General features: G+C 37.4%; 1 protein-coding gene across 2 annotated transcripts; it reads right to left on the bottom strand.

Annotated features, from left to right (window-relative positions):
* Window positions 1-11369: 11369 nt before the first annotated feature.
* On the bottom strand, window positions 11370-13144 carry LOC110099828 (uncharacterized GPI-anchored protein At4g28100-like). Of its 2 annotated transcripts, none has more exons than XM_020827224.2 (2): window positions 12324-13144; window positions 11370-11876 (listed from the first exon to the last, which is right to left on the bottom strand). In XM_020827224.2, exons 1-2 carry the CDS (start codon window positions 13107-13109, stop codon window positions 11520-11522), a joined length of 1143 nt encoding a protein of 380 aa, XP_020682883.1. In that variant the 5' UTR covers window positions 13110-13144; the 3' UTR covers window positions 11370-11519. The 2 variants fall into 2 exon arrangements, with proteins under 2 accessions (XP_020682883.1, XP_020682811.1); XM_020827152.2 differs by having other exon boundaries at window positions 11370-11882; window positions 12324-13138.
* Window positions 13145-13712: the final 568 nt, after the last annotated feature.

Below are 13712 nucleotides of genomic sequence, written 5' to 3'. Positions count from 1 at the left end.
TCTCTCTCTCTCTCTCTCTCTCTCTCTCTCTCTCTCTCTCTCTCTCTCTCTCCCTCTGTGTGTGAGGCTCGGGAGGTAGCGACGAGCTGAGGTAGTAGCGACGGGAGCTTGATCATGTGGAGTCGGAGAGCAGAGAAGCAGCGAACGAAAGCCTCGTTTGGGTCGAGTATTTAACGACGCGAGCGGGTAGAGATCGAGAGCGGGTTCTGTGCAACATCGTGGGAGAGGACACGAGCGGCGCCGCTTGCAGCGTTGCAGACATGAGCGGGATATCCGGCAAAGCTTTACACGTAGGTAACAATTTAGGCTTTCTCTCTTTTTTTTTTTATATCATTTTGTTTATCATAACAGAGGTCAACATACACATATTGTTGCATAGTGTCACACTTGTCAGTTGACAAAGGGCGGTAAATAAGCTAATAGCTTATATGTTACCCTTCTCATTTCTCACAAGCCATGAAAAGATCATAGTATGTTTGTTGTTCTAAGTGTACATAGATATAAATGAATTTATCTTGGAAGTTTTTGATTGATTCTTGAAGATGATGCATTTTATTCTTTTTACAAAACTTCTAACGACTCACATATTGCCAATGTATTTTTTAGGGAAATTGTGTGCTCCATAAATTAATTTGCTTTTTTTTTACGAGTAGAACACAGTTAAATGTTTTTCTTATGATTTTTATAAAAGTTGATATTTTGGGTATAATTTAATTAAAAATTTTTGCATTTTTTCTTTATGAAAATTGGTATTACACTATGATGGAGGATATGTTCTTCATGCTTTGCCTCTAGAAAGATGTTACACATATTGTTGCAAAGTGTCACAATTGTTAGTTGACAAAAGGCGACAAATAAGCTATTAGCTTATATGTTACCCTTCTCATTTCTCACAAGCCATGGAGGGATCAAAATATGTTTGTTGTTCTACGTTTACATAGATATATATGAATTTATCTTGGAAATTTTTGATTGATTCTTGAAGATAACGCATTTTATTCCTTTTACAAAACTTCTACCGAGTCACATATTGCCAATGTAATTTTTAGGGAAATTGTGTGCTTACACGGATCACCTTAGGATATAATTTCCTACCAAGATATTAGATTTATGAGCTCTTTTAGAAAATATTATGTAAGATACTCTATATGAAATTCTTATTTTTTACTGTATACCATCCCAGACAAATGTATATATTTCAGCCAAAGTCTTGGAAATTTGTTAAGATGTTTTGTCATAGACTAAATTGTGAGCCTGTGTAGAATTAGCCTAGAAAAGTTCAATTTTTAGGTCATTTTGCGTGAGCCTTTTTCAAAACTTCACTAGATATGAGCTATGCAAAGCCATCACTGTAGTTGAATTACCTGCTGCATATAGGTTTAGTGTTGATCACCACTTCCGTAGAATATGCATGACTTTCATCAAGAAATTTAATAGAAACTTACTCTTAAGTTATGTTAAGTGCAAATATGTTGTTGATTCATATAGATAGTTTATAGAATTTAATGAGACGGATATATAATTCTTGTGAAGATTAGACCCAAGAGATTTTCTATTAGAATTATGAAAAAGTTAACTTCCAAGAAACCAGGACCTTATAGATTTGTGAGGAAAAATTATTGATAATGTGTACGGAGTATATCTTTCCTTAAATGTTTGAATATCTCTAGCATTTAATGTAGCAGAATTAACTTTATGTTGTGGATAACCTTAAAAAAGCCTCACATATACTTGTATCCTCTAGCTGTAGTTCTAACAACAGATTGACACTCGTGCCTCTACCAACCTGTCACAATAGAATAAACATTACCAACCTGTCAATTGAGACCTCATCAACTCGATCATGTCTTGATGACCAAATCATTTCTATATCAGATGGGGACTACCGATATAATGTTTGTTTTGGTGGTTTGTCCCGTTTGGAGGACTAACAACTGACCTTGTAGATGTTACAACAATTAAGCTTTGAGTTGTTACATGAATATCTGGAACTTTATTCATTGTAGTGATCATTGAGTTAGTAGAGATGTACCTTGGGCTATGGGGTCATTATTTATGTATCTTGTTATGGGTCGCCAGTTTGTATGAGTCATTCATTTATTTTGTGCTTTCTGAGCCCAATAGATATATGCCCACGTCTTTGTGTGAGCTGATTTTGGCCCCCATTTCACTAGTTTGGCCGCACATTGATTTTGGCCACCATTTCATCATGTGTAACTTACACCAGTTTCTTCTTCATTCGTTAAGTGTTAATCCCCCTTTTCTCATTCTAGAATGATTTGAACTTATTTCTCCCTGGAAATACCTTGGAAATCCATTATACTTCCTTGTATTAGACGCACAACCATTCACACCACACAAAGCATTCAATCGATTCTCTTCCCCATGCTTTGCTGCTCCCTCCCCATGCGTCTCTTGGGCCCCACTTGTAAAGTCTAAATATAATAGTTTTTTTTTTTTTAGTGTAAGCTATGTTATGTTGAATGAAAGATTGAGCTCCTCTTGCAAATGTGTGTTATTTCTTTATGTTCTCTTTCACTCTTGTAAAGGACTTACTGAGTGTGCTCGACTCGGCCCTTGGAAAAGGACTTCCTCTCTGCATTATCAGACTTGTTAAATCCTCTACAGGTGTGGCTGCTTCCTTGCACTCTTAAGGAAAGAAATCACATGTCGGTTAATACTTCATCTACTATCTCGGTTAATATTTCAGATAAAGTGGCATGAAATATTGTTCTGCATTAATCCTGCATCACTAAATTAGCCCAAATAATATTTATATAAAATCTATCTAAGGGGGTGTTTGGTATAAGATTTAGGATTTACTAAATCTAGTAAATCCGGATTTAGTAAATCCTAGGCTCATAAATCCTGAATTGTGTTTGGTATGAAAAAATTTAAATCTTGTTAAATCCAAAAAGATGTTTGGCAACAAATTACAGTATTTAAAACGGTTGAAGATTTAAAATAAAAGGAGTAATATGCCAAAATAATTAACCAAACATTCAACGAAAATAACTAAAAGCATAAAGAGTGCACGACAACAAGAATGTTTTTGTGGACACTGTTTAACAACTACAAGATAGCGAACTACAACATAATGGTGATGTTGATATTTGTTGCATTTGAGAGTATCTTCCTCACGATGATCGATTTCCTTGACTATTTATCTGAAATAAAAGAAAATGAAAAAATTCATAAATATTGTAATGGAAGATAAATTAGTTAAATGCATACAGATATCCTTACCCGGGCATTCCACATATCAGTTGCAATGACATGTCTTATCGCTTCTCCTTGAATTCTTTCTCCTATTGTACAGTGCAAGTTAGGATCTTCATCCAACATTTCAACATTCCCATGTTCACTATCGTGTGTGACATATTGAAATTATTACAGCATAATACTTTGTATTTAATATAAAATGACACCTGGCATTATATGATTGGTTACACATCTTTCCTATATCTATAAATAGACTATAGCCTGTACCGGGAATGACAATTCAATAATAATAATTCTTCTTTACTTTTGAATTCCTGTCTTCTCTGTTTCTGTTTGTTCTTCCTGTACCGTTCTTCATGGTATCAGAGCGGGCAAGCTAGAACATAGCAAATGGAAAACTCCTCCACCTCCCCGTCCGGCGATCGCTCTGGCTTGGCAACAACCACAGAAGATCCGATCATCTCTTCCACTCTCAAGTTTGTTATTTCTAATCTCAAGAATATTGTTCATACTCATCTCGCAGCCGATAATTACTCGCTTTGGAAATCTCAAATTCTCAAAGTATTCAAGGCAAATGGCTTTGACAAGTTTTTGATCCAATAAACTCACCGGACTGCTCTTCCAACCAATGGTCGCTCACCGATCAAAACATCGCCGCGACACTTTGCTCTACTATCTCGGCGTCGATTCTTCCATATATCGTGAATCTTGAAACTACCGCTGAATTCTGGTTAACTCTTGAAACCAGATTTCAGTCAACGAATCGATCCAAGGTAATTCAATTGAAAAACGAATTGCATAATGTCACACTCAAGAATCGCACAATGATACAATACCTTGCGGAAATCAAGACGATCGTCGATCAGATAGCAGCAGCAGGCTCTTCGGTTGATAATGAAGATATAATTCTATATATCTTGAAAGGGCTTCCAAGCACATATCAATCCTTCAAAACGGCGATCCGCACAATGACAAACCCCTTAAGCTTGGAGAATCTCTATCCTCTTCTTCTCAGTGAAGAGATTCACATCCACACTGATGCTAAAAATGATATTGGATCTACTGATCCAAAACTCGCCCTCTACTCTTCCCGCGGTCGTGGTCGGCGCTCCAGAGGCAGAAATCAAACCTCTAATGCAGACTCTTCTCAAAGAAATCAAGAAGTCTCCAATATTGTCTGTCAAATCTGCTTAAAAAGGGGCCACTCCGTGCAAAGCTTTTGGCACCGCCAGAATCTTCAATGCACGCCAACTCAACCAAATCAGTCCAGAAGGGCATTTCTTGCATCCTCCGATCCACCACCGTCCAACTGGTTCTTGGACTCCGGAGCAACATCTCACCTTACGAATTCAATGGAGAATATGTCGGTCTCCAATTCCTACAATGGCTCCGACACTGTTACATTTGGTGATGGGCGTTCGGTAAACATAAGTCACTCCGATGAAGGACTGTTACCGACCCCATCTCGTACGTTACTCCTATCACACATTCTACATTCTCCTCATTTTCAATATAATCTTGTATATATTTCCCAACTCACTAAAGATAATAATATTTCCATTACATTTGATCAATTTGGTTTTGTTTTTAAGGATTTGAAGACGCAAAAGGTTCTTCTTCAAGGACCCTGTAGCAATGGACTTTACTCCGTTCCCACGCCTGACACTCATGCATTCTCGGCAACTGTCAGCAAGCATCTACCTTGGCACAACCGATTGGGTCATCCCAATGATCGTGTTCTCCATTCTATTTCGGCTGCTAATAGCCATTTACACATAGCAAATAAACAATTTCCTTGTCATGTTTGCAATGAGTCTAAAGCTCATAAAATCGTTTTTCCTATTTCTATTCATAACTGCAATTCGATTCTTGAACTGATTCGCACTGATGTTTGGGGCCCTGCTCCAGTTTTATCGAATCAAGGCTACCACTATTATTTGATTTTTGTAGATGATTTTTCGCGTTTCACATGGGTTATTCCGATGCGTCAAAAATCGGAAGCAATAATATTTTCATTCATTTTAAAACGTGAATAGAAAATTATACATCCAAGAAAATAAAAATGCTTCGTCCTGATGGCGGAACTAAATTCATCAATCATGAGCTCCATAACTACCTTCGTACTCATGGGATCACTCATCAGTTCTCGTGCCCTTACACACCTAAACAGAACGGCGTTGCTGAACGTAAGCATCGCCATATTATCGAGACTACCCGCACTCTTCTCTCCACTGCATCAATGCCCTATACGTTCTGGCCGGAAGCCGTTCTCACGGTTGTTTACCTCATAAACATCATGCCTACTACAACTACGAAGCACATCACACCCTATGAACTCATGAATTAAAAATCTCCTAACTATGATCACTTACGTGTCTTTGGGTGTGCTTGTTACCCCCTCACACCGTCTCACAATAGACATAAATTCCAACCCAAAGCCAAGTTATCTATCTTCTTGGGCTACTCTGATTTGCACAAAGGCTACAAGTGCCTTGATCAAACCACAAACAAAGTAACGGTTTCTCGTCATGTTCTCTTTCATGAGAATGTGTTTCCCTTTGCTCCCAATGACACGCTTCAATCATCTGAGTCTGTCAATAATACCTCTGAATTTCTTCTCATACCCTCTTCGGCTCACACGGCTTCTCACACTACTCTTAATCAAACCACGTTACCTGTTTCTACTTCTTCCGCTCAGCCAGCTGAACCCGTACCCAGCTAAATCACTACAGACCACAATCCCACGGCTGTGTCTACGACTGTGCCTCCTTCTCATCATATGATAACATGCACAAAAATAGGGTCTCTAAAACCTGTAAATCGTCTTAATTTGTCTCACACTCATGCTCATAACTCTCCGTCTCCTACGCCAAATAATTAAACCGAAGCATTCAAACAACCTGAATGGCGTAAGGCAATGGCAACTGAGTTCTTTGCATTGCAACGTCAGGGTACATGGAGCCTGGTTCAGCCACCCCCCACCGCATCTGTCATTGGTTGTAAGTGGACGTATAGAACGAAATATCACTCCGATGGCACGGTAGCTAAGCACAAGGCACGCCTAGTAGCCCTTGGCAATCATCAAGAGTTTGGCACCGATTATATAGAAACCTTTAGTCCTGTTGCAAAGTTACATACTATTCGTATTTTACTTGCTATTGCTCTTTATTATAATTGGCCAGTGCAGCAGCTTGATGTAGCCAACGCTTTTCTGCATGGAAATTTGAATGAAACCGTGTATATGCAACAACCTAAAGGCTTTGAGGATCAGTCCAAACCCGAATATGTATGTAAGCTTCACAAAGCTATTTATGGCTTGAATAAATGGAAAATGACACAGCCTATTCATAGTTAAAGATTTTTTTCCATATTTCACCATTTGATTGGCAGTGTAAAGATAGAAAAATCATCATTGCTTGGTCTACTAAGGTTCTGATGCCATGCATATCTCTTGATTTCCTATAAAATTATTGTGCAACAACTGTACGAACAAGGCAATTTTTGTTTCTTTTTGTTTGTTTGTCTGATCTTTAATTATGCCCTTTCCTTTCACTCACGACAATGCCTTCTACATCAAATGTAACAATCAGATAACTCTCTTCATCAATCACAAATTTGAACATTACTCGTAGTTTTTTTGTTTTTTTTTTTTTTTTTTAAAGGAGGAATCAGTTGTTTGATTGGGTGTAGCTTGTTTTGCTTCTTTTTTATTAATGCAATAGTTGCATTTTCTTCCAAAAAAAAAAAAAACTACTAACCTAGCATTTGTAAAATACACGAAAAATTAATTTTCCAACCAAAAAGGTATTCCTGTTCTATTGCTTCCAATAAATTAGGTAAGTTTACAGACAATATATTATGATAAATAATACAAGCGTGATTATTAATGAGGTGTTTAAGTACAATATATATATATATATATATACACTCCACATATAACCAACATATCCTAAACTTATTGAATTCAAGTTTTTCTATAGAAGAAACACTACCTCAATTGCAGGTTGTTAGCGAGTGATGGTTAGAAAATTGAGTGAGCTAGTATAACTAGTAAGTATTGAAAGTTTATGGAAATGTAGGCTCCGAAAATTTGGCCCCAGCCTCTCCCTCCATTTTTCGGGGGAGTTTTAACATATTAAGTTACGGGGTAAATTTTGGGAAGGCCTATGCGTTTGTAGAGAAGACACTACCAAGAAATGTCGCCCTCATTTTGTGAGGACTTTATTTAGCACAGCTTAATGTTAAATATTTGACTGTTTTTTCTGTGCTTTGAAATTTGAAGATTATATACATGTTTTAATTTGTGCTAGTGGTAAAGAAATTTGGGATAGATTATGTATTACTTATGAAGGAATCTATGAAGTTAAACAATCTAGATTGAATATTTTATTGCATGACTATGAACTTTTTCGTATCAAATCTACCGAATCGATTTTTTACATATATACTAGGTTTACTCAAATTGTCACCTCATTACATACTTTAGCAAGAGAGTTAACTAATTATGAAAGAGTCAATAAAATTTTGAGATGCTTGCCTTCTTCTTTTGATTCTAAGATAATTGTAATTACTGAATCTAAAAATTTAAATACTTATTATGTTGATAATTTACTTGGATCACTCATTACTTATAAGCAAGGAGTGAATCAATGAAATCTTGATGCAGGTGAGAAAAAGAAAGAGAAAATTGTGGCGCTGAAGGCCAACAACATGAACACTGATTTTTCCAAGTCTGAAAGTGATGATGTTGCCTTTATCACTAGAAAATTCAAAAGCTTTCTAAGGAAGAATAATAAGTATCATCATAAGTGAATAAAATATAACAATAGTAAAAATTATAAAAGTTCCTCTGATCTTATTTGCTATGAATGCAAGAAGCCTGGACATGTCAAAGTTGATTAACCTACACTTAAGGATCACTCAAGCAAAGAGAAAGGTGAGGAGAAACCCAAATACATGAAGGATAAGAAGCAATACCAAAAGATGTTCTAGGCGGATATTGTATCTGACTCATTTGAGATTGAAGTTGAAGATGAGATAATAAACTTGTGATTAATGGGTGATCATCTTGATCAGTCTGATCAAGAAGAGGTATGTGAACCAACCTATGCTCAATTAATTAAAATTTATGAAAAAATTCATGAATCATATAAGAAACTTAAGAAATTACATGCTAGTTTGAAATAAGAGTTTTTTGAATTTACCAAAAGATCATGAAGTTTTAAGTAAAAAACACACTCAACTTGATAGCAATTACATGTCTTTACTTGACGAGTTTGATGATTTATATAAAAAGTATTATGAATTGATAATTGAGTATAATTTTTTGAAAATATCCTACACCTCACTTGAATCTGATTTTAAAATTTTTATTGACGAATCTGAGTATAAGAAGCACTATTTGAATGTTGATAATGCTATTTTAGAAAGTATTAACTTGAGGTTTAAAGCTAAATTGAATGCACTTGAGAGAAATTGGAATGCATCCATTCTTGATCTAAAACCAAAACCTAGGAAGATGTATTATAATCTGAACATATTAGTAAATCCTTTTCCTGGAGTTAGATGTTTTTCATGTGGCATGCTATGACACATTTCACACACTTACACTATTCATCATAATACACATTGGGTGTGGAGACCCAAACTATATAATCCACAGCATAATACACATGCATTACATTCTTCTTTTTTATAAGAAGGGACCTAAATTTATTTGGGTTCTTAAATCTGACATTTGATATTTTGTAGGAAAACTCTCACAAAAGGCATCGTTAGATCATATGATACCTGGACAGCGGATGCTCACGACATATGATTGGAGATGCCAATCAATTCATTTTATTGGAGACCATGATATGAGGCAAGGTTACTCTTGGAGATAATATCACTAGGAAAGTTGTGGGCTCATGTATAATCGGAAATTTAAAGAATCTTTTGATTGAAAATATTTTGCTTGTAGATTGACTGAAACATAACTTACTCAGCATCAGTCAGCTTGGTGATAAGGGCTTCATCATAAAATTCTTGACAAACACTTTCATTATAAGCTTAAATAATTACAGTATTTTGTAGGGAAAGCAGATTACCAATATTTATATGCTTGACTTAAATAATATTAAATATACTGCTTTATTTTGCATAAAAGCTATTGCTGATAATTATTGGTTGTGGTATATGAGATTATATCATGCTAGTATAAAAACTCTTAGAAGAGTGACCCAGAAAGATCTAGTTAGAGGTGTTCCCAAGCATAAATTCTCTAAAGACCACCTTTGTGATGCTTGTCAACTAGGGCAAGTCCAATCATCTTTCCACTCCATTAAGAATATTAGCACCTCTAGTCCTTTAGAAGTCCTTCACATGAATTTATTTGGACCCATTAGTATTGTCAGCTTAGGGGGAAAAGTCTATAGTTTTTTTATTATCGATGATTACTCGTGGTTTACTTGGATTAGATTTTTATCATATAAGAATGAGTCTTCTGATGAGTTTAGATTCTTCTCCACTTGGATTCAGAAAAAGGTAGGTTGTGAGATCTTAACCATCCATAGTGACCATAAGGGAGAGTTTGAAAATGAGAGATTTAGATACTTTTATAAGGATAAAGGGATTAGTCACAACTTCTCAGCTCCTAGGACCCCTCAACAGAATGGGATAACTGAAAGGAAGAACAAGATCTTAGTTGAGGCCGCTAGAGCCATGCTTGTTGAGTATTTACTTTCAAAATACTTTTGGGCTGAAGTGATAAACACAACTTATTATGTGTTGAATATGGTGAATGTTATAGTCAAATTTGATAAAACACCCTATGAGATTCTTAAGGGAAGGACACCAAATCTTTTCCACCTCCATGTCTTTGATTGTAAGATTTTCATTCATAATAATGGGAAGTCACACTTAAGAAAATTTGACCCAAAATCTGATGGAGTGTTCTTAGGTTATTCAAGTGTTGAAAAATCCTTTAGGGTGTTTAATAAAAGGATATTGGTGGTGGAGGAGATTACTCATATAGTGTTTAATGAATCTGATCTTAAGGAGTCTAGAATTGAGGATGAAATAGTGTTAGAGAAATTTCTAAAGGAGTTAAAAATTTGGAGAAGAGGGTAGAATCCTAAATTACTAAAGGACTAGGTGAGATCACCCAAGGAGTAGAAAATTCAAATCTAGAGGAAAGGGTTGATCCTACACACACTTTGCCTAGAAATTGGAGATATTCTTTGAGTCATCCTAAAGAATTGATCTTAGGAGACCCTTTTAAAGGTGTTAAGACTAGACATGAACTTAGGAAGGAAGTGAACCACTATGCCTTTATCTCAATGATAGAATCCACCAACATTAATCAAATCTTATCTGGTGAGTTTTGGATCTTAGCCATGCAAGAAGGAATTAAATCAATTTGTTAGAAATGATGTTTGAGGGCTTATAGAAAGACCAAATGGACAAAGTATAGTTGGAACCAAATAGGTCTTTAAGAATAAGATGAATGATTATGGTACGGTGGTTATAGGGTTTAGGGTTAAAATTGGACCAACTCTAACATTGTTTAATTTTTTTTCATATTTTATGCTTAATAATTTTTTAATTTGTTCAATTTCTTGTCACATATTTGATATGATTATGTTATTATTATATTAATAATATTATTTTTAAAAAATTAATATTTTTTATGTCATTCAGTTCTACTCTAGTTGAATTCGATTGAACAATCAAATTGTGAACCTCCCCTTATTTTTTGTTCATTATTTGATTCATTTTTCATATCCTTAATATTTTGTATGTTTGAAAAGAGGGAAATGATAGGATATTCGAGAATTCAGATGATAATATTTACTCAGCCTACTGTTGCACCAAGGGTTATTCGTCACAAAGCTTTTAGCTAGAAGAATTATAAAGCTTTAAAAGATATGTTTCAATTATCTTCACTGGAAATACTTTCTGAATTATGATAATAGCTTCAACTACATATGCTGCTTGATAATTCATTTCTCTCTCTCTCTCTCTATCTCTCTCTCTCGGATGTCCTAAGCCTCTTTCTGGCAACCAGAGGGATTCTACTTGTATACAGGCCCACACAGGCACAGCAAGCTAACATTTAAGTGGGCATCGCAACAAGAAAAGCTGTTAAACCACGTGAAGCGCCATAATTGCCACACCACCACCCATCATCATAGAAAGCAAACAAATTCCATACGGACTAAACGAAAGCGATCACGCCTACAAAGATAGCCATCCATATAATTACAATATGGTAACTTCTCATGTACGAAATCTAAAATCCAAAAATTACAAAGATATCAACGACTAAGAAAGAATGCCACATAGAGGAGAGCATAGCACATCAGAAGAAGAATCGGCGGCTGCGCGGCGGCCGCCGACAAGTCATTGTAACCATCGTCGCCGATCTCAGACGAGCCCACGGCGATCGGCATCTCTTCGCGGGTATGATGGCAGACGGAGGGCCACACTTCCGCGCCGCTGGACCCGGAGGCGCCGCTCTCCGCCGCCATGAATGCACGCAGAACGGCGGTGGCGGTCTGCAAATAGCGGGTTCGGTTCCTGGACAGTAACCATGTCAGTCCCATGAGCTGGCAGTCGTTGTCACGAGGCGTCACGCTTTTCCGGTCCTTCGAACTATCATTACCGGCAGTACCCTTTAACTTCCATCCACACAAGAAAAGCATTACATTCCATAAAATTTATTTAACTATTTCACCGAGAGGAAACAATAAATTTACAAAGAATAACTATTAAAACATTAAGTATGTCAAAATTTAGGGTTTAATATGATATCATTATAGGTTTTGCAATTAGTTAATAAAACTAAATTGATTATAAACTACGATGAAAGTCCACAGATTAATACATCACAATTTGCAAAAGATTTTTTGAATTAGAAAATGAAAAAAAAATTATTAGAATATTTAGTTTAAAATTTATTACAAAATTAATACTATATAATTTTTATACCCTCCACTAATTTTAAAATAATCAAAATTATTAAAATTTCCAAAAATAATTAAAATTATTAAAAAAAATAAGGACGCTGATCTCCACAACTTTAGTCTAGACAGGAAAACAGTTCCAGAAACGTGACTGACCTCGTTGAGCGCTCTGAGGCAGAGCGAGCACCCGGCTAGCCCAGGTAGGGCGCAGTCCTTCTTGAGCCTCCGGGCCCACACCCCAGGCGGGGCCCACTTATCCTGCACACCGACGACGCCTGCCGCCGCCGCGAAGGAGCAGGACAGCCGGCGCAACCGGATCCCGCAGTAACAGTACGCAGCCCCGCACGTGGTGTTCACGCGTGGGAGCTCCACTCCGCGCGCTGTAATAGTACGCTCGGCGGCGCTGGCGCAGGACTCGGAGTCGTCGGGAAGCTCCGGCAGGTTGCCGCGAGAGTAGGAGGTAGCCGAGAGAGTGGAGGCAGCGTAGGCTGAGTAGAGGCCGGCTGCGAGGGATGGGCAGCAACGAGCCCGGGTGGCAGGGCGGCGATGGCGGGGTGAGCAGGATGCTGAGATACCGGCAATGAGGTCGTCGGAGAGGTCGAGTGGACAGGCGGTTCCCCCAGAAGTGACGACCGATTGTTCCGGGAAGGCAGGGATCGTCGTCAGCGGTGATGCAGTTGGGAAGACCACTGAAGGCTGGATCGCCGCCGGATCAGGGTCCAGTTGCAGGGGCAGAGCTCGCATAATAGAGATTTGAGAGGCTAGAATGATAAAAGAAAGAGATAGTTGAAGCATTTCGTTCCTCTTCTCTGTTGTTCTTCCTCTGTTTCTGGGGACTATAGGTAGCTTTAAAGGGCATCCCAAAATTGTGGATCTCAGTGTAAGTTTCGAAAGAGGAGGGTAACGTTTTGTGGGGTTAAGTTTTTGGGGAACTACATACATTTATCTAATTAGGGTTTAGGTCCTTAGGATCATGAGAGAGGAAGTATATATATATACACACACTAATATATACCTTTTTAAGAGCTTAGCAAGTAATTGAAGGGTCATGACAGAGGAATTCGACCCTTAAGAAGACTTAATTAGCAACAAGCCTTAAACTTGAGGGAGAACTCGCCCATTATGATCAACATGTGCTACTTACTTGGGCTTATGAAAGAGGAATTCGACCCTTAAGAAGACCTAATTAGCAACAAGCCTTAAACTTGAGGGAGAACTCGCCCACTATGATCAACATGTGCTACTTACTTGGGCTTACGACAGAGGAATTCGACCCTTAAGAAGACCTAATTAGCAACAAGCCTTAAACTTGAGGGAGAACTCGCCCACTATGATCAACATGTGCTACTTACTTGGGCTTACGAAAGAGGTCGCCCTTTTCACGTGGTGGACTGAAGATCCCTTATTAAACTAACTTGACACTCATCAGTCGCCTCATGCTTGGACCACCATTTCAGTCAGTCGTTCTCTCCTAGGGCGATCCTCCTTATGAAAGCTCGTCAAACTCATCTACTTGAAAGTGATTATTCATGGGGCCCATAGCAC

Source organism: Dendrobium catenatum, unplaced genomic scaffold (genome assembly GCF_001605985.2).
Source record: "Dendrobium catenatum unplaced genomic scaffold, ASM160598v2 original_scaffold_159283, whole genome shotgun sequence".
NCBI lineage: Eukaryota > Viridiplantae > Streptophyta > Magnoliopsida > Asparagales > Orchidaceae > Dendrobium > Dendrobium catenatum.
This window is presented reverse-complemented; position numbering and strand designations above follow the sequence as displayed.

Bases quoted from the DNA above. Each gene is read 5' to 3' on its own strand.
- LOC110099828 (XM_020827152.2), bottom strand. From the start codon at position 13,109: ATGTATGTAGTTCCCCAAAAACTTAACCCCACAAAACGTTACCCTCCT. The intron at 11,883-12,323 runs GTCAGTCACGTT...TGTGGATGGAAG, and splicing joins GCCTCAGAGCGCTCAACGAG to TTAAAGGGTACTGCCGGTAA.